The sequence below is a fragment of the Myotis lucifugus genome, unplaced genomic scaffold, assembly GCF_000147115.1.
Source record: "Myotis lucifugus unplaced genomic scaffold, Myoluc2.0 scaffold_8, whole genome shotgun sequence".
Classification (NCBI taxonomy): domain Eukaryota; kingdom Metazoa; phylum Chordata; class Mammalia; order Chiroptera; family Vespertilionidae; genus Myotis; species Myotis lucifugus.
This window is the reverse complement of record NW_005871056.1, coordinates 10,847,571-10,869,652: the sequence shown is the minus strand read 5'-3', so window position 1 is coordinate 10,869,652 and position 22,082 is coordinate 10,847,571. Positions and strand designations below refer to the sequence as shown.

Sequence of the window (22,082 nt, the reverse complement as noted above, 5' to 3'; positions counted from 1 at the left end):
AAACTTGGACAAAATGTAAAGTGGGCAGGTAGGTACTATATAACACATACCTGTGTCACTTGTATTTCAACCTATCACATGTAGATTCATTTTGTTATTCTAAACAAGTTTCCAGCTTTTTACTTTTAAATACCTTAGCTTTCCTAAAAGCTGGAACTAAAACAAATTTAAAAAGCTACTAATATATAATACACACATTACATCCTAGGAAGGTTTTAATCAAATAACATAATCTTGCTCCAATTTCTCAGATGTTCTTTGCAAACTGCATATTTAAAAAGTACAGGACTTAAAGATCAATAAACCTGTGTAAAATATGGAAGAACAGAAATTTCTTACTGAACTATGAGAGAGTTTGATTATTTGACCTTTTGATTTGCAGAGATTTCACCAGGTCTAACAGATAGGAGCCTAACATACAACTTGAAAATGGCAATGCATTTTTGTTCTACACATAGTCCTAAGAAGTATGATTATATCCTCACCATACTGGAATATTAGGATACATATATATTAAAAAAACACCGGCCCTACCCGGTTTGGCTCAGTGGATAGAGCATCAGCCTGCGGACTGAAGGGTCTGGGGTTCAATTCTGGTCAAGGGCACATGCCCAGTTGCAGGCTCAATCCCAGTAGGGGGCATGCAGGAGGCAGCCAATCAGTTATTCTCTCTCATCACTGATGTTCCTATCTCTCTCTCCCTTCCTCTCTGAAATCAATAAAATATTTTTTTTAGAAAAACCACCATATTTTCATAAGCATATTTTAATTTTTAAACTTTTCACAATTCAAATAAAATTCAGCTAGTTAACATAAACATAGAGGAAATGCACATAATTTACAGCCATGTACAGAATACAATAGCAATCCTCATATAAATGGTCAAAAGATATCAACTCTTGAAGTTAATTATTAGCTATGACTTTGAAAGGTCAAGATTTAATTGTTCACATATACAGGGGTACACATTCAAAATGTTTCTTAACACAGAAACTGAGTGAAACTAGAATTTTCAGTTTCTAAAAAGAGTAGCATAAAAAGCAGTATATAGCTTAATGGGAAATATAAGGGCATGACAGAGAAGAGATCTGAGTAGGCAGAAAGTTAGTACATTATATGTTTTTATATAATTAAAATTCCTTCCAATTTAAATCATTCAGAACTATCTGTTCTTAGGAATGTTGAAGTCATGATCAATATTAGAGTAAAAAGCTAAACTACTGTATCAGACCCCAAAGGGTCCCTATAATATATAATATTGTACTAACAGTCTGGGCAGAAGAGCATGTAAACAACCAAAGACAGGCATGAACAACACCGGGAGAGTAAAGGATAGATTGATTTCTAGTATTCAAATCCTTCAAGTTCAAATTAATATTTTTAGTGATTTAACACAAATCTAAAAATACTGACATGTTTATGCTCCAATAAGAGTAAACCCTCATTATTTTAAACCCAAACTCTGCTGGCCCTAATATACTAATGCTTTTCTACAATGGGCATTAGGTTTTAGGAGACAAAAGGCTGGATTAAATTATCTAATGATATTCTATTCTTGGTTTCGAAGTTACAAATCAATTACTTGTGGGCCCCATCCAGAAAGGCTGGTTCCACAGTTACATACATAATAAAAATTAAGACAAGGCTTTGGTGATAGTTTTTTTCCTGGATTTAAAAGCACTGATTGGGAACCTACAATCACAGGGCTTGGTAATTCTCAAATTTGGACTTTGCAATTTAGGGGACTGTTCTCTATGAGCCACAGGTACCAGAGCTCTTTCTGCTGCTCTATGAGAGTATGCTATTTCAGTATCTACTGCTTTAACCTGAATAAGTTCAGTTTAATTTTGAGAAGATTCTACAATAAAAATACATACCCATCTGAAGAGTGCTGACTACCTCCATATTAGAAATAAAATGTTATCTGATAGAAAATAGATGAAAACAAAACACTGTTTAAAAAAAGTCCAGTGCTCTAAGTATACGTTTTTCTTTTTAAACATTTGCATCAATTAAAAACAAGATCTACAAAGAAATGTTTCAGAGGCAAATTTTATAAATAATTTGTAATGTTTTTGTTTTTCAAATGATCTCTGTCATACATAAAATAAACTACAGCAGACTGTGCTTTGGGGAAAAATGAATTAAAACGAACGACATTGCTCCTTTCCAGTTGTTGCACAAAGAAAAAAAGCCTAAGACTAAGATATTTTCCTTCCAGTACATACATAAAGCTCACTTTTAAAAGCTAACTATGCACTACAGGTCAACGTAAATTTTACTTGCTAAATACAAACAGGAATAGAATACATGTTCATCCTTGAAGGACACTTGTTATGAATTTGCTACAACTAAATATTAAGATGTTCCTTAGCTGCTGGTTTTCACATCATTCTTAGCATTTATGGGGTACTGAGATCATTAAGCTACGGGGGAGTCTCTGTCCTACATTCAATACAACTAATATTTACGAATCTTCACAAGGCAAATGGCACTATGTTAGGCAGGACGAGTGGCACCTGAAAAGGCAAACACTATAGATGGAGACTTTCTTTACAGATTTAAGTTAGAAACCCATTTTTTGTGGGTTGTTTTTTTTGGCATGTTCCTCAATAAATATCAAAGCTGAAATTCACCATAAAAGTTAAGAATAATTCCAAAGGTAATGAAACTCAATTTTGCCTTTGGTCTCCAAATAGATTGGAATGTTTTCAATTCCAATCAAAGCACCTAAAAAACATCCAGTTATTGTTGATTACAAGGAAGTTAAGAAGGGGAAGGAATTTAAGAGGGCACTGTATTTCATTGGTGACAGCAGAGAAGCTTGCAATGACATGCTATAATTTTCTATGCTAGGTCACTACAGTGTACATAGAATACTTAACCATTTACATTAAAGATCTCCAAACAACATACCAAGAGCCCAGAAAAAATGTTATGAACACTGTTTCTGCCTAATACATGACCAATATTTAAAAAAAAGTTTTTAACATGGGATTCTCTCCTTTTACTACCTCCCCTCTCCCCCGAAAGGCCACAAAGTGCATTCACAGAATCATTCTTATAAAGTAAAGCCATTGCACAAATGTACAGTTCGTGTGTATTGAAATGAGTACCACATTGGAGGTTAACTGTAGAAATTTTCTTACACCAGTACAGCAACAACTGTAAGCTAAAGTCTCTGAATAAAATTACAGCCAACATTTTCCTAAGGGCCATACATATAATACATGTAAGGTATTAAAGGGTGCTGTTGAACTCAACAGTAAAATGTAAAAGCTATATCCTGTTAGCACATTTAATCTGAATTAACTTGAATCTTTCTCATTTACCATTCAAGAAACTAGGATAGAATGAATTTCTTTGCAAAAGCAGTTTGTCATTTACAAAATGATCCTAGGTCAATTAGGATCACTCACCTGCTCAATCAGATAGCAGGCCCCAGGTATTTATGTCGCCTTAAAAAATAAAAAAAAACTTGTAGGGGCAAAATTACCATTTTCTCTATGAAATAAATGCAATCTATATAGATCTTCTGGAAAAAAATTTAAAGGTTCAAATTCTTAATGTGAACGCAAATTGAGAAAGACCCAGAAGTGGTAACTTTTTTCCACTTTAAGAAAATAATGCTTAGGTATGATATGTGGTTATTCAAGTTCAAAACCAGTAAATCACTGAAAAGACAACTGCATTCATTCAAGACAAGAGGATATGCTCAAGTTACTGAAATGGCCTAAAAATCAACATTTTTACTGGTTTATTTTATCCCAAACTATTACCATTTGAGTTTGATACGTAAATTAACTAAGTGTCCACATTATGCTAAACAGCAAGCACATGCTGCAGCAGTGGGAAACAAAACATTTTAATGATAAAGATATCAAGATACTTAGGACAGTATTTCATTAGTTGTCAACTGATGCCAAATAATTAACTTTAAAGTACTGAGTCAGATCCTCTCAAGAACTAATGTGAAAGTGATAGTCAGGATCACACTATTCCTGTTATTTTATAAGAATTACACAGAAGCCAAAAGTTGGAAATTTATGACGCCAATACTATCTTTGGATAGTTTATAGACTAGTATATAACTAGGGATGGCTTTGTTTAGAAGACTGGAAAGTATTCATGGAATAAATACTATACTCTGTCACAAATAAACAAAATGCAGCTGTGTCCCATGGACATGGTAGAGAAAATGGCAATTTTGAGGAAGGAGTGCTTCTAAAGGCTTTTTCTTGAAGGCAGCCCAGGTTTTAATTCACATTACTGAAAAGATCAAGTAATGTGGTTATGATTATTTGAATTCCGACAACCAGACTTCCACTTAGACATAGTTACACGTTCCCAAACCATTTTTCTTCTGTCCATCATGTTGGTTCCGATACTCCATGGTCCACTGTAATCTTTTGGTCTTCCCTCTTTATATTTAGCGGCCTGATGTTGCTATCCATTGAGCAGGTAAACCACCAATTCATAGGTGGCCATCATAATGGCTGTGTTGGGAATCTGTCTCACCAGATGAGTTGTTAGACCACGGTAAAGAGACCCGTAACCTTCTTCTTGAACAACCAAAGACAGTGTCTGAAAAAAAGATCTATATTTTGTTCCCTCTTCACGTAGTCTTGTTCTTACAACTTCTGTTTAGGAAAAAAAAATAAAATCATTTTATTTACACATTAGTGATATCTTTATATCCTCCTAATACTGAATACATCCTATTTACCTGTAAGCGTAAGCTTAGGATAAATAAGAAATTTTGATATGTAACGTATTGAAACTATTCACATTATAATGCCACCAAACTTCTAAGATAGCTGGCTAAAGTCATGTGTACTTGTAAAATTTCATAGGTTCCTGAATGGTGAAAAACAGATGAAATAAAAGGATCCTTAGTATACTAGATATAAATAAAAGGGAGAATAAATGTGATCGGAAAAAGGTGAAGGAGCAGGAAAGGGAGTGGAGGTGGTATCAAAGATGAAAGAAGCAGAAAAGTGGACAGCACAATGAGAAAATAGAATTACTAATCTGTTTACAATGGTCTGCATGTACCAACACAAATTGCATGTGGATAAGACTAAAAATGTTTAAAATTCAAGCTGCCACCCAGCCAGTGTGGCTCAGTGGTTGAGCATCAACCTATGAATCAGGAGATTACATTTCAATTCCTAGTCAGGGCACATGCCTGGGTTGCAGGCTTGATCCCCAGTAAGGGGTGTGCAGGAGGCAGCCCATTAATTATTCTTCTCTCACCACTGATGTTCTATCTCTCTCTTCCTCTCTGAAATCAATAAAAATACATTAAAAAGAGAAATGAGGACTTTTCTCAGGAAACTGGGATAAATTCATAGTCCAACTTGGTTAGAGTTGTTTTTATTCATAAATTACATTTTAAAGCATATACTCATTTTCTAGACCTGTTCATTTTTCCTAATACAGCTTTAACTACAGAGCCTTAGCTTTATAGGGTGAATATAAATGTTTATTAGTGTAACAAAGTGAAGCAATTAGCCCTGGCCAGGTAGCTTAGCTGGTTAGAGCATCATCCCCATGTGCCAAGGTTGTGGGTTCAATCCCCACAATGTCAGGGCACATACAAGAATCAACCAATGAATGCATAAATAAGTGGAAAACAAATTGATGTTTCCCTCTCTCTAAAAATCAATCAATAAATAAAATAAAAACAAATAAACACCAAAAACCAGTTTTGCTCTGCTTAAAAAAAAAAAAAATGAAGCGCTTAGATTAAAAACCTGAACCAAAACAAACCTCAAACACACCAAAATCAAAGACTACACTTAAAACAAAGTTACCAGAAAAACTCAGCATGTTACAGACCAAGTCTTAAGTTATTTCCTTAGTTATCTATGAAACAAGCTAACATTGTAGAACTTAGACAGAAATAAATCACTCATATATACTTATTTGCCAACATGAAATAATGTAAAATAGTTGGTCTTTGGGAATGTAGACTTCAATTCAATTTTGGACTCCATGCCCTACCTGGTTTGGCTCAGTGAATAGTGCGTCAGCCTGTGGACTGAAGGGTTCCAGGTTTGATTCTGGTCAAGGGCACATTCCCAGGTTGTGGGCTCGATCCCAGTAGTGGGTGTGCAGGAGGCAGCCAATCAATGATTCTCTCTCATCATTGATGTTTCTCTCTCTCTCCCTCTCTGAAATCAGTATGTGTGTGTGTGTGTGTGTGTAAATATAAAAATTGGACTCCATCACAGAGTATGTATACTAAGTTACATAATCTTAGCATTTTTTGTTTCCCTCTTAAAAATGAAGATAGTTCTGGTTATGTTCTTGTATACCTAGACTTTGCAGGATTTTTATGTAGATTAGCAATAAAGTATATAATGTGTCTAAAGTATATACTAGTATAGCACTATATCCATACTTAAAATAAAAAGAAACTTGTTCAAAGTCATCTGCTTGGAATCTGACTGACTCTGCTTTAAAATGTGTCCAGAGCTCCTGCTATATCACTACCATGCTATTATAGCATATAATGATCTATTAAAATTGCTTTGTATTATACATATTTAATTCCATTATGATGAATTCTTTTTTCTAAAAAATATATTTTATTGATTTTTTACAGAGAGGAAGGGACAGGGATAGAGAGTTAGAAACATCGATGAGAGAGAAACATCGATCAGCTGCCTCCTGCACACTCCCCACTGGGTATGTGCCCGCAACCAGGGTACATGCCCTTGACAGGAATCGAACCCGGGACCCTTGAGTCCGCAGCCGATGCTCTATCCACTGAGCCAAACCGGTCAGGGCTGATGAATTCTTAAGACTGTATTTTGTTATGTGGAAATTCAGTAAAATTCTAAATTCTCTAATAAGTGGGCTAATGGCTGGGTGGGAGAGTATTTCTGAATTAACAAAATATTACCTATAGAAACTCAACTCTTACCATGTGGATATGCTATACTTGTGGCACAAGTTTTCGAGGTGGCAGCAGCCAGCATCATTCCCACAAAATCTGATGCTTCTTTTACAGACTCTTCATCATTTTCCATCGTTGAAGCAATCTTATATTCCAGTAGTTTTTGCTTAATACTTTCATAAATAACAAAATGGATAACAGTCTCTGATATTCCAGCATATGAAGCAGACATGCCCCTATAAAATCCTCTCAGTCCATCAGTCTGGTACACTTTACGAACACATTCAAAAGCGCCCATTTGCTTTTCCCCACGGTTCCTGAAAAGCAAAATAAAAATCTTTTTAATGTAAATAAAGTAGTACAAGTTTTTAAATAAAGCAAATAAAATATAGTAGAAATATGCCACTCTGCTATAAAGAATGATTCCATTTAACTTATGAAGAAATAAAATCAGAATTTTAAAACATTCATTTTAGATTTTGTATTCTTTTATCCCAATGTGTCATATTAGATGGGTAACATGTGCGTAGTTTATTTGACTGAATGTGAAATATACTGCACTAAATTTTCAATTTCATGTTCTCACTGAAGTCTGTATTGTAGGGATAAGCAACAAAATCCTTTAGTTAAAATATACTGTGACTGCAGCTCAAGATAAAAACAAAACAAACAAAAAATACATATTAAATCCAGTTCTAAGTTAAGAAGATTTCTTTTGCATTTAATAACATACAAAATGACTGAGACACTAATGATGACAGTACATCACAAAAGCACGATTAATCTAATTTCTGTGCACTTGAGGGATTCTTCCAACCCCACCCAGTTCTTCTCAAAAGGTGACTGGGTGAATTTAAGATAAATTTACTATGATCCTTTAAAAGCCATGGCCATATCTTCATTTCAGTATCCTAGTCAGTAGTGAACGAGGACCTCTACAGTGATCAAGTATTTATTGAACATTGGGCCCAAGAAAATGTTCTTAGTGCTGCTTTTTACAGGCACAGCATCTATTCTTACAAGTATATAATTTTGCGTCTGTAAAAATATTTATAGCCTTATATAATGATTCCTCCAATAGAACCCCATTTACAAGAAATGGGTTTAAATGCTACCCACAGGGAAAGAAATAGAAGATTTACCTCTTTATAAATTATACACAACCTGTTTCTGACATGAAATAAAACCACGATGAAGACACCTACCTCATATTCTACACATTCTTCCAATTTTATAAACTAAGGTCTGTCTTTAACTAATGACACTGAATAAATACTTTCTTAGTTTAATAACTCATGCAACCATCTGGAATGAGTTTCTGCAATCAGATCCTTCCTCACAAAGTTAAAAGAGCTTAAAGTCCCGAAGGGTAACATGCAAACAAACATATCAGCCCTGTTCTTGATTGCAGTGTTATAAATTAGCATCTTTAAATCTGTTTCATGATTACCTCAACCTCATCCCATTCCTCACTCCCAAGCTTAAGAAGTTGTGTTAACTTGTGTTATAATTATAGTGAAAGAATAATATTAAAGAATTTTAAGCCATGCTTTTCCTGGATCCCCTATAAATCCACCCTATAACATACTAAAGAATACCACTAGTTTATAATAGTACAAAATAGGCTGGCACCTCACACTGCCTAACCTTTGGTTTTTCTTATCCACCATTATTATCTTTCAGATCTTTGGCTTTAAGAAATACACTTTGAGTTTTGCTACAACACATAAGATTTCATTAAAAAGTATTCCAGATGAAAGAATTAGACATTTCTTTTCAAATCTCCAAACATTATGCAATTCAGCAAGACAGAATGTGGGAAACAGATCTTTAATCAAGTGTAATTGTTAATCATTTCTTAGATCAGTTTTATTTATAGTCTATAACACTACTTTCCAAGCCCTAAAATATAGCAGTCTACTCTAGACTGAAAGGCTAAATTGGTTTCAAAATTATTAACATTATTATTATACACCAGATGGGATCATGTCTCTAAACAGTATCAGCTTCTCCCTATCCTCTGTTCTAAAGGCCAACAGAAACTGAGATGGCAAGACTCTAAGCTACATTGCTTCTGGCCTTTCCTCAGATCCCAGGACATACTAAAGGCCCTAAACTTAGAACCTATATGGTTTGCACTGATTGCTGCCTCTGCTTAAATTGGGCTCAAAAAACTATTCCTTGACTATTCCATGAAAGTTGGTCACCACTGTTTCCTGGTATATCTCTAGAACCCATCAGTGCCTGCTCAATATAGATTTGTTGAATGAATGAATCTTGCTGCCATAAAGTTGTCAGTGGTAACAGATGAAGTCTTCGAATAAAGGAGAGCAAAATCCCAAGTCAGGACTTCCTGTATATAAGGTTACTGAATTAGAGCAATGATCCTCAAAGATGTAGTCTAGACTGGTTGACCATGTTGGTTATTTAGCTGTTGAGAGACCAATTATAATCACCCATCACTACTTGGGCTAGGTTAATATATCCTTCTTCTTTCTTTATTCTCCTTTTATTTAAAAACACAACACATAATACACTTTCTTTCCTGAAAGTCTCATACTGTCAACTACTATATTGCTTTTGCTTCTGATGGTAGACCCACTTGGGGCCCAATTAACATCACAAATCACTATGTTCAAAACAAAACAATTCAGCAGCAAAAGAGGAGACACTGAAATCTCACTGATATAAATTTATAGGAAAAAATTAGTTGAAACCAAGTTTAAAAATTTTGTTTAATCAAATAACATACCTTGCATCAAGCTGTAACCGAGTCTTTACAAGCCAAATGGGGTTGGTTGCAGTGATTGCGGTAAAACCTAAACAAACATGTTTAAAATGAACTCTGGTAAAAATGAATACACTATTATTCTAAGGTTTTAAAAATTATATAAATCTATATTAAAGAAAATGCAAATAAATATTTAAAGTATTAACTGACATATGCTTTATGCTTTTATTTACAAATCCATACAAACATGAACATTTGTACTTTATTTCCAAACTACATTTTCAAATTCTGACCATAATAACTAAAAGATAATGTTTTAAGAGCAAAATCTGACTATATATAAATTTCTCTCCCAAAATATTCAGGATATCCTCTGGAATGGCCTCTACTCTCTAACTAAATTCAGAAACCCATTTCTATAGATGAATATACAAAAATTTTGTGTGTTCTAGGGCTTTTTAGCATGCAAATACTACAATCACTAAACTTGGGGTCCAATTAACATCACAAACCACTTTGTGCAAATGGACTCAGCATTTACTAATATTTAATCTTAAGGTGACTGTGTAACAGAAAAGATTGTTGTTTGGCCTTATGAATACTTTACATAAACATATGCTTAATACTGTTAAAATAATGGTATCAAAGAGGAAAGGTTTCTGTTAGGATTAATAGGACAAATCTATTTTTCATCCACTTAAACACATACAAAAACTCAAAAGTTCAGAAAGTTACATATGGAAACTTCCCTCTCACTTTTATAGACACTAAAGAGAGAAACTTGGGGTAGAGGCACCTCTAGTTTACTTTTAAAACTGAAGTAATACTTTCTATTGAATACTAGCAGGTCAAGCACATTTATTTTTAGAAAGGTGGACTATAACCAACACATTTAATATGAGTAAAGTACTTTTGAAAACAAAAATGCTGTGGTGTATATTAGGGATAAATGCAAAATAATTTTACTAAATTGTATACAAAATGGAATTCAGTTACACAGGTTCTTTTCCCTTTCTATAATGTCAGATAATTAGCTAACTCAAATTTTACTCCCTTAATCCACTGCTTTGACACTGTAGAAATAGCCAAACGTTTCACGAAGGGGTGCTCAAATCGAATCTATTAAGCAAGTAAATGAAATAAAAGTTTGATATAACTCCTTTAATAATCTTATAATGGTTATATAGTCCCCTTTTCTTTAAGTGCTTTTAAATACTACATACATGTGTATAAAACTAAAATGGGACCAATAATTTGATAAGCATCAGTCAGTACTAAATAATAAAAATTTAAATTGTTGGATAGGTTGCCAGGAATAAGATTCTTTCCACGCATATATTCTAATAACAGGAAAGAGATAAAAAATATGAAACTGTCAGATCAGTTTAAATATTTTGTTTTGAAAAGATTTCTCTTGCATGACCTAGCTTGAGAATAAAGTTTTATAGTATACATATTTTTTCTTCTCTTAAATCTCATTTTTCTAAGTGAAAGTCAAACTAAAGATATTCAAATTTTTCTTTAAAGCTAATATGAACCAGACATCAGTATTCTGGTCATATTTTTAATTTAATAATTCTTTATTTTTAAACTTAAATATTTGTATTAACTCAGGGGTTTATTAGTAAAAAAACAACAAAAAAACAAACAATAACTGCTGATCAAATAAACAAAATAGTCTACATTACTCATAATGGTTTTTATTAATTATTCTCTGAAAATTTAAAAAGGCCAAAATAGGGAATTCTTATATTAAACTAAATAAAACAAAACAAAACAAAAACCCAGCCTGTCTAGGTAAAAATCTCATTCAACTTATTATACTGTATTTGAAAAGAAGATAAGCACCAAAGTATTTTTAAAATAATTATGTTCTATTTCTAAAACTATAAACTTAGTACCCAAAGCTTAATACTCTTCCAAGTCACAAAATTCCTCAGAGGCAGAAAAACCTCCAGATATGTAAATTTAAAATGTTACAATAAACATTTATATTATAAAAAATGAAATTTCCAAATACCCATAAGTTATAATTTTAATTATTCTCTGTACATATTAAACAAAGACAAAAAGCAAACAACAGGTATTTCTCACTTAACTAAAATTCATTTCCAGATACAAATTAATCTATGGAACAGAACACATTAAAATTTAGGTGAGAGAATGTTGTCATCTAATCCTTATGTAACTGCTATTATCAGTAACCCGTGCTTACTATATGGTTTTAGCTCTTAATAAGGACACTAGCCTAACTGCCAGCAAACCATTACGTTAAAGAATTTAGACATATCCACAGGTTTTTAGCTAATGATCTTATCTTACCAAAGATACTCCAGTAAATTAAATAGACATTATTATGGTAATTAAATCTAGAAAAATATAATCTATTAATTCAAAAAGTGAAGTGGGAAGAAACAAAAATGTATCACTAATTTAGAATTATATATGGTAAGGCAATTTGAAGTGGACAAACAGCCAAAACTAAACATATCTTCCTATTTTTTCTAAGAAAACATACACAATGATACCGGGAATGGTGCCCCTGAAATTAGAAATTTCTAAATACTTTTTATTTTGGCATTTAAATTTTGTGACATTTTGCTAATATGCTAATTCATAGTAATATTCTGAGAACCCTGTTAAATATTAAAACTGACTTAGAGGTATATGAAGAATCTATTTGTAGGTTAAGAGTTAATGTTGCTCCACAGTCAGTTAAAGCAAAGTGGCAATAACACTGGCCATACTGTTAGTAGTGTGATTAGTGTTTTATTAGAAAGTTTTGGAAAACTTTTAAAATACAATTTTAAGTTTTGCTTCATCTAAGACTCCCCTTGATAACATAAACGAGCAATTTTCAACCTTTTTCATCTCATGGCACACATAAATTACTAAAAATCTGCAGCACACCAAAAAACATTTTTTGCCAATCTGACCCCCCCACAAAAAGATAATTTTGATTCATTCACAGCAGACATCTATTGTTTTGTTGGCTGTTGTCATGTTTTTATTTATTTGCCAATATAAGGGAAAAGAGATCTGTACTCCTGACTAAATAGTCAGGTATCACATGTTTTAAAATTCTTGCAGCACACTGGTTGAAAATCACTGATATAAACCAATTAAACACCAGATTAACAAAAATCCCACTTATAGTAAACTTGCTGAAAATGTCTATTTCATTAAGTGAGTGATACCTGTAGTATTGCATTTTTAATATTTTTATTTCAATTAACTTTAGTAGTAACAAAGCCCACCCTAACTTTCTAAGGGAAATATATTAACACTACTAAAAGAAAATTAAAACAAAAACAGCTAAGATCCTACATATTCTTATCGTGCATTTATTTGGAAAGTAATGGTAGGTATTAAGATCAATGTTTTTGTAAGAAAGTAGAAAAAAGCCAAGTATCAACAGACAAGAGAATAGAAAGCACTGTGTTAGACATTTAAAATAGGTTATGCTCTGCAAACAACTATTTTTTCTAGAAGTTGTAGGATGCTATGATACCAGTTATAACTATGTATATCTTAAATAGTGTTACCAATTCTTTGGTGGTCAAAACTATTATGGCCAACCTGAGGACCCCAGGCTTTTATTAAATGATGATTGAAAAGTTACCCCATTTGTCCTTCTAGAAGGAATTATTATAAAGGGATCAGAATTAAAGTTTTATAAAATATTCAGATAATGCACACACAAATTCCGGAAATACAAGTTCATTTCCCACCTTCTATTAATTCCACAGCTATTATAAATTCCCAGGGGGTATTTCTTATAACTAGAGGCTGCAAGAGATGCTCAGATCAGTACTCACGAGGTTTAAGTTAGTCCATATTTCTACAGGAAGTGACCTGCGGATGGGGAGCATGAGATGACACGATCTCACTCTTTTCTCGGGAGAAATGTACAGTAAATGCCTAAAATAGACACAGGCTTTTCTGTATCATAACAACAAGCAGTGACCTCATCAGAAACATGTGTACAAAATGAATCCCATTGGAAGGATTTGAGAAATATTTACGGTGAGATCTAACTTCTTGAAAATTTTAAGTTAAAAGAAAAGAAAGGAAGGAATACCAGAATGGGCCATAATTTTTTTTTAATGCACCGAGTACTGAAAATTTTGCCATCTGCAGCAGTTTCAGAGTCCAAATACTTACCTAAAAGAAGAGCAATTTTGCCTTAAAGAAAAAAATGCTAACCTTGTCAAAGGGGAATCTAATAAAATATTTGGAGGGGATTATCGTATCCCATTTTCCTGCCATTATCATCTACCATGATCCAAGTTGAAATCACAATAATCAGCTTACTTAGTAAATCTTAAAGGAAAAAAACCCCAGAATATTCAAGTAACTTCATTTTTAATGATTTATAATTTTTTAAATACAGTATAGTATATGTTGCTACAGTAGTACCTTTCACCTTTTGCACTATGGCCAGTAATATTGCACATCCATTTTTATGGAATATTTTGGGTTATTTTGTATTTAATTTCTTGTGCTCTACAAAACAAAAAACAGGAAGAATGTTTACAGACAAACACACTAAACACCTGTCCAACCATCAATCTGGCTGAATGAACTGCCATGGACAAATATATGCAAGACATAATTTTTACTCAAAAACTTAACCTTTGATAGTAAACTCTGAGTCAAACAGAAAAATATATCTTGAAAAATAAAAGTAAATGCTATAAGCAAATCTAGTAAATGTTAAACAATTATGTGTATTTTAAAAATTGAGTGATACTTTTTAAATATATAATCCAATAAAAGTTGGAAGTAATTTTCTTTAAATCTGTAATGCTGTATATAAAAGTATATATATTCCAGATCAAAACTTTAAAAAATTGGGAATTACTATAAAAAAACACCTTAATTCTATTTTTTTTTATACACAGCTGTGTGTAGGTATATACAGAGGGATATGCAAGTTCATTTAAGTAAAAACATACAAATACCCTCAATAGCTAAGTTTCATTTAGTCTGACAAAGGTCATATGTAGGAAGGAAAAAAAAAGGCAGGTAAAGCACAAAAAAATCAACATTACTTAATTTGATTAAATAGCCTCACAATTAAAAAAAAATCAGTGCATGGACATTTAGAGCTCAATTTAGAGGTTTACAAATTTAGTGTGTTTTTTGATATTAAAGTGACAAGGTGAAAATAAAATCCACTTCAAAATGTCCTTTTAGCTAAAAGGATTTAGTAACTATAGTTCATATGAATAAAATGCAAATGATTTGAGGATTTGAAATAAAAATTATGTACAAAGTACATTACTAAATCCTTAATGTGTGAGCTACCTGATGTGGCACAACATAGCAGGCAATATCATTAATGGACTACTTTTAGTGTGTTTTTTGATATTAAAGTGACAAGGTTAGCATTTTTTTTTTTTGAATAGCCAATTAGAAAACAATTTTCACATGACTGCCTCTAAGCACTTTGCACCCCCAATTCATTTTTATAAGGCCTCTAAAAATGATCCTGAAGAAAAACCAGAGCAGTCTGGTCTAGGTTATTTCAAGAATGAAGGGGGCAAAAGGCTACCTTAATGAGTCTGCATGGGACCATTCCGTTTCACCAACCGTGTAGTTATGTATATAAAAACCGAAAAGCTAAATATTAATGCTTGTAAACAGTGCAAGAAAGCTCTGAAAGCACAATCTTAGAAAAAATGTAACTGCAAACAAACTGAAGTATTTTCAAATTACACAAGAAGTGTATAGTGCAATAATCTCTAAACAAGTATAAGACTATCAATAACCAAAATTCAAGAAATTCAAGATGAGAAATAGTATCAATGTTAGAATAAAAACAAAGCTAATACTTGTATATATTTGGGAGAAAAAAATCAAAATAACAATTCCACTGAACTTCTTTGCAATGTGAATCAAATATAATAAATTCGATAAGACACTCTAATGAAAAAAAAAAAATGATCCAGTGGGACTCAGGAAATTCTGAAACTGAATTTGCAATACTGACTATCTACCAACTTTCCTCCACTTAAAATGAATGCTGATCTACTTTCTTGGTTTTAATTATTTCAAAAATGAAAGATTAACATTTCTTTAAAAATTTCTGGGGTTAAAAAACAAAAATGTTTAAACACTGGTAACCCAGAAATATATTCTAAAGATCCTATAGTTTGTAATTAGCTACTAACTTTTACCTTATACCCACTGAATGTGCAGAGGGAAAATCATATCTATTCATATTCAACATCTATAAAAAGTACATTAAAAAATAATTATCATTGTAAGTAGGTGACCTCTATGGTACTGAAGAACTCATTCTCAAGATGCAAATCTATGTAGGACAACCTACTCATTCTAAGCATAAGGTAACGAAGTTCACATAAATTACTTAACCTGCCCAAGAGCTCTCCACATTGGTAAATAAGAGTATTTGCCTTGATCTTTAAAGTTTTATCTTCCAGCTCTAAAACGTCAATGAGTTAATCAACAATTACTAACTATAAAAAGCCTTGAAAATATTTTATAAGATATATGTTAAATTATATGGCAATCGATCTTTCAGAAATTAGCATTTCAAACTTACACTTAGTTCGTTAAGTATGTGGTTCAAATTGATCCAATTAATTTCTAAACAGAAAATGGTTAACAGTTTAAGGCACTCATTGTTAAGCACATAACTGACAATTAATTGATCAAGTGAAGAAAGTACATATAATTTGCTTTATAAAGTTGTAACATAATTTAGAAATGTGAGACATGGTTCAATATGCAACAAACCTCAAAAAACTGTAGAGATTTTTCTAATGAGAACCAAAGGTCATGGCTTTGTTTAACATGCATAGCAAAAAAATGATTCCAGAACCAGACTGGCCAAACCAATCTACCAGTTTAGTGTATCTTTAAGGCAGGGCAGAGAGAAGCCCAGGACTGGTTGTTTTAATTCAGAATCATACATACTCAATGATGACAGAAGAATTCCTGAAAACATTTCTATAGCAAGCACGTACATAACCAGTGCCTAGATTTCAAGTGCCATCCAGTGTGATTTATGTGAAATGCTAAACATATTTTTCAATATACATACATTACAGTAACTCTTGAGTTATCAGTAATACATCACTCACAAAAATGTCAGCATTTGAGCACAGGACAAAATGAATACTTTACCAAGAACTGCCGGCACATTTCAGACAGAAGCCAAAACATGCAGCAGAAAGGAAAAGGCACTAACAGAAATTGAGGAGAGAAGAATAAATTACAGCTCCATAACTTACTGATACTGTAATTATGATTGGATTCTTAAAACTGTTAAAAAGTGATCACTAAATATTCAGTAAACTATGCAAGACAATGTAAATAGTATATTACCTGTATGCTATCACAAATTCCTAACTACAAAATGCCAACTGACAACAGCTCTTACATATACGGCCTGGTCTAATTTATTGTATACTAATAAATGCAAAAATCATGTTTGTGGATGCTAATCAATTAGAAGCACATTGTCTTAACTTTATAATATAAATTTATCATAATTTAATATATTAAGTCTCTAAGTTTCAGAAAAAATTTTTTTTAATATTATATAGTCATACCTGCCATTGCAGCTGAAATCATGTGTACCTGGGTAGAATCAGGATCAAATACACCATTCAACTTTTCCTTGCAGTTTGAATAAGCAGCGAAATATATTGCTCTAAAATAAAGATTTAAATTTTATCAATAAGCATGTTGCTTAATTCATAAGGTTTAAATGACATGTAAATCTTTATAATTATAGAGGCATTTTAAAACAAAGTATTAGCTATATGCTCATATAACATCAGGTTAATTTACACATTTTTTCATGAAGACCCTCTTAATGAGTTTGTATCAACTCATTAAGAAAAAGACATGTGCCCAGGCCAATGGTTCAGTGGTTAGAGAGGGCTCAATTCCTAGTCAAGGGCAGGTACTTGGGTTGTAGCTTCCTTCCCTGGCCAGGTCTGTTGGGGCCATGTGGGAAGCAACCAATTGATGTGTCTCTCTCACATTGATGTTTTTCTCCCACTCCCCCTTTCCTCCCTCCCACTGTATCTAAAAGTGATGGAAAAATATCCTTGGGTGAAGATAGAAAACAACAAAACAAAACAAAAAAACACAAAAAAACTCAAATGTAAATAAAGTTCCTCAAACAGACATCCCCTCCATCCCGCCCCAATACTTTGAAAACAACTATAACTGAAAGTATTTGTATAAAATTTTGAAAACACATGAATAAGGCTGGAAGACTTATGTAGCACTAAAGCTAAATTAAATACATTTGAATTAAGGAAATATGGTATGAGCACATATATATTTTGGGGGGAGGGGAGGGTAGAAAAAGAAAGATAAAACTGATTCAACTGATCAAAATGTATGTTAAACAATTTTGAGATACTATAGTGCATTCTAATCTGTACTATACACAGATTAGTTCACAATTTCCTTAAACAGACAAAACAATTCTGAAAGAAATCAGCACCAGCAGATCAGGTGATGTTTTCCAACATTTAACATTCTATTAAATTTGCAAATTTAACTTCCTGACTATGACTTTATGTACCCCAACTACCTATTAATTATTTAGCTTTTCAGGCATTGAATTAGTTGCCTGCTGTATCAAATATCCTATTATCACCAAACAATCCTGATTATCTGTCCAATAAGGGACAGAATAGACAAACAAGTACAAATGGAGAGTCTCACTGTTGTGCCTTTTTAAATGTGCTTTTTTAAAAAAGGGAAGTTAAGCCCTGGCTGGGTTGCTCAGTTGGCTGGAGTGTTGTCCCATACACCAAAAGGCTGGGAGTTCAATCCCCAGTTGGGGCACATATGGAAGGCAACCAATTGATGTTCCTCTCTCACATCAATGTTTCCCTTTCTCTTTCTGTCTCTCTCTCATCAATAAACATATCCTCAGGCGAGAATAAAGAAAAAGGGGGGAGGAAGTGAATATAATTTAAAATAAAACATTTTGTTTTATGAAAAAGGAAAATATAGGATACATTTAATGATGCCAAATTGTGAACACAAATAAACACTGCATTCCTAGAAATCAATAAGAAAAAAGAGCCTGGTGGGTGTGGCTCACTGGTTGAGCATCAACCTATGAACCAGGAGGTCACAGTTCGATTCCTGGTCAGGGCACATGCTTGGGTTGTAGGTTGGATCCCTAGTAGGGGGTGTGCAGGAAGCAGCAGATCAATGATTCTTTCTCATCATTGATGTTTCTATTTCTACCTCTCCCTTCCTCTCTGAAATCAATAAAAGTATATTAAAAAAAAAGAAAAAGGAAAAAGACATTCTAATGAGAAAATAAGCAAGGAATATACATAGGTAACTCACAAAAGAGATACAAATAATTGCAAGGAGGGTCAAAAATTAAACAAATGGCCCTAACCGGTTTGGCTCAGTGGATAGAGCGTCGGCCTGCGGACTCAGGGGTCCCAGGTTCAATTCCAGTTGGGGGCATGTACCTTGGTTGCGGGCACATACCCAGTGGGGAGTGTGCAGGAGGCAGCTCACTGATGTTTCTCTCTCATCGATGTTTCTCTCTATCCCTCTCCCTTCCTCTCTGTTAAAAATCAATAAAATATATTAAAAAAATTAAACAAATGTATATTAAAACAGTGAAAAATCATGTTTAGTCTATTTGGCAAATATTAAAAGACATAAATAGTAGTCAAAATTGGTAATACATGGATAAAGAGCAAATAATCCACTACTAGAGAATAAAAATGTAGAATGCCTTTTCAGAAGGCTGGTGAGGAATATTTATTAACTTTAAATGTGCATGTGCCCTTTTATCCGGAAATTCTACTTTTAGGTAACTATCCTAAAGAAAGAAATATGTTCATTTAAGTACTCAAAGATAAAGGAACAGTGAGGTTCACAAAACCATTATTTTTGTTGTTGTTTTTTAACAGAGGAAGAGAGAGAGAAACATCAATTTGATGTATACATACCCACAACCTGGGTATGTGCCCTGACCAGGAATCAAACCCACCACCTTTTGGTGTGTGAGATGATGCTCCAATCAACTGAGCCACACTGGGCAGGGCACAAAACCATTGTTTTTAACAGCAAAAATCTGAAAATAAATCTAAAGGTTTATCAATTTAAATAATGCTTATTAATAATAGAATACTCATACTATGCAATTTTGAAAAAATTCTACACATTTTCATGGAAAAATCCTTCAAGACAAGTTGGGCAAAATATTTTTTAATATGATTAAATATACATAAAGGGTAATTAAGTCTACATATTATACATTTTATGTACATGACAGGCCAGAAATACACTGCACTGTTTATTAATGATGGTTTTGTAAAAAAAGAATAAGTGTATGTGGGAAGGGAATGTGCATTGGGTGAGAAAGAGGTGATGTGTTTAAGGTAGAAGGACAAGCTTTATGCTATACTTTTTTTTTTTTAAGTCTTTATAATAAGGACAAAATTTGGGTAATTTTTTAAGGGAGAAAGTAGTCCATAAAAAGTTCAAACCAAATAAATAATGAGAGATGGGCCTGGTACATTGTTTGGATACAGAAAGCTGGGTATGCATTTTCACTCTGAATGAGAAATCTGCACAGCACTCTATCATGGAAGAAGTCAATCTAAGATAAAACCATATCAGAGAAAAATGACAAATTAATGTATTAAGGCCTTTTTGGCTTCTTTAATAGGGATTCAAACCATTCTGTTTAGCTTGTCCCCTAAACCAAAAAATAGGATTAGTTCTAGAGATCCAGGTCTTCACCTTTCTTTCTGCTAGTTCCTTTAGTTTGTTCTTTGCCTTTTAAACCTGGTACAGAAACTGCTTCACAATAATCTCACTATGAGTTCCTTTGCACCTCCACATGGTGCAACCTCCCCAACCTAGCAGATGCTTACTGAGATCTGTTTCTTACACCATACTGCTTTATCCTTACCACCTTCACCTCAGCATCTCCCTTCATTAAGCTTCAAACAAGAAAAGACTGAGACAATTTTGCTCATTTTTTTTTTTTTACCTGGAAGGAGCCACCCCCACTAAATTGGGGCCTAATCCTCTAAACAAAGAACGAGGCCCTTCTTTCTCCAAGATCACCCTGAAAGAGAAAAACATTAGTTAGAAAGAAATAACTTTCAAAATCTGGTACTATATTTGTATAGCAAACTTAGCATCTAAATCCCATTATGTTTGTACTATAATATATTATGCTGCTCTGGTCAGTTTTCCTTACTTATGAAACATCTGTTTTTCATGACAGTATAGTTACTGAAGACAGATTTACTAGTGATAATGAAGAGGCGGGTGGGGGAAGAGGGATAAGGAGAGGGAAGGGGAGGGTGCCCAGAATCAGTTTTGATAAAACTAGATTAGATAGAAACAGAGTTAAGAATAACAAATTATATAGCACATTTTGAATATTCAGTGTTTTTTAGCCCTTCTGTATCACAGTCCCCTTCAGAAATTAAGAAAGGTAGCTATCCTTTAAAAACAACAACACACATTTGCAAATATTCACAATTTTGTATACAATTTCACCTAATTTTTATAGACCTCTTGAAGCTCAACTATGAGCCATCTAAGAAAGTAAGAGAGCCCGGGGGGATTCCCAAAGTTCCTGGTTAAGAAGCCATGAAACACTCATACCCACTAGGATGGCTATAGTAAAACAAACAGACATAAAACGGGTTGGAGAGGATGTGCAAAAATTGGAAATCTCATTCATTGGCCTTGGGAATGTAAAATGTAGCCACTTTTGGCAATAGTTTGGCAATTTCACAAAATGTGAAACAACATAAAATTACCGTATGGCCCAGCAAATCCATTCCTAGTATAGCCCCAAAAGAAATGAAAACCTATGTCCCTATAGTGACATTATTCATAAAACCCCCAAACTGGAAACAACCCAAATGTCCACCACCAGATGAGTAGATAAACAATGACATATTTGGCAATATAAAGATACTTGTTAGAACATGGATGAGCCTTAAAAACATTATGTGAAGTGAAAGAAGCCAGTCACACAAAAACCATATCCTATCCTATCTAATAAAAGGGTAATATGCAAATTAACCATCATTCCATCACAAAGATGGCGGTGCCCAGTCCCCTCAGCCCCGCCAGAGTCCCCCAGTCCTGGGGAGAGGCGGCCGCCAAGAATGGGCAGTGTGAGCTGCCTGGCGGAATGCTTGCTTCATCACCGCGGTGACGAGGCAAGCGTTCCGCCACGGCCGCAGAGGGCCTCTGGGCAGCGGGCGTGGAGCTGCCAGGCTCTGCAGAGAGCAGAGAACCACGGGGAGTGAGCCTAAGCCGTCAGGGCTCCCAGATTGGAGAGGGTGCAGGTTGGGCTGAGTGACCCACCCCCCGTGCACGAATTTCGTGCACTGGGCCTCTAGTATTATATAATTTCATTTATTTAGGCATAGTTGTAGTGACAAAAAGATT

The 22,082-nt window shown here is 33.6% G+C and overlaps 1 protein-coding gene across 3 annotated transcripts in view; it reads right to left on the bottom strand.

The window, feature by feature from the left end:
- Positions 1-747: 747 nt before the first annotated feature.
- SLC25A36 (solute carrier family 25 member 36) overlaps positions 748-22,082 on the bottom strand; it is a 31,230-nt gene continuing 9,895 nt past the window's right edge. The window contains exons 3-7 of one of the 3 annotated variants that reach the window (XM_006083762.3): positions 20,659-20,736; positions 17,219-17,319; positions 9,657-9,723; positions 6,932-7,221; positions 748-4,640 (exon numbers count right to left, since the gene is read on the bottom strand). In XM_006083762.3, the coding sequence (XP_006083824.1) occupies positions 4,447-4,640; positions 6,932-7,221; positions 9,657-9,723; positions 17,219-17,319; positions 20,659-20,736 (730 nt within the window). In that variant the 3' untranslated portion in view covers positions 748-4,446. Of the gene's footprint in view, positions 4,641-6,931; positions 7,222-9,656; positions 9,724-14,054; positions 14,142-16,206; positions 16,251-17,218; positions 17,320-20,658; positions 20,737-22,082 lie in introns of those variants that run through there. The other 2 variants (XM_014451108.2, XM_023749586.1) reach the window with 2 other exon arrangements.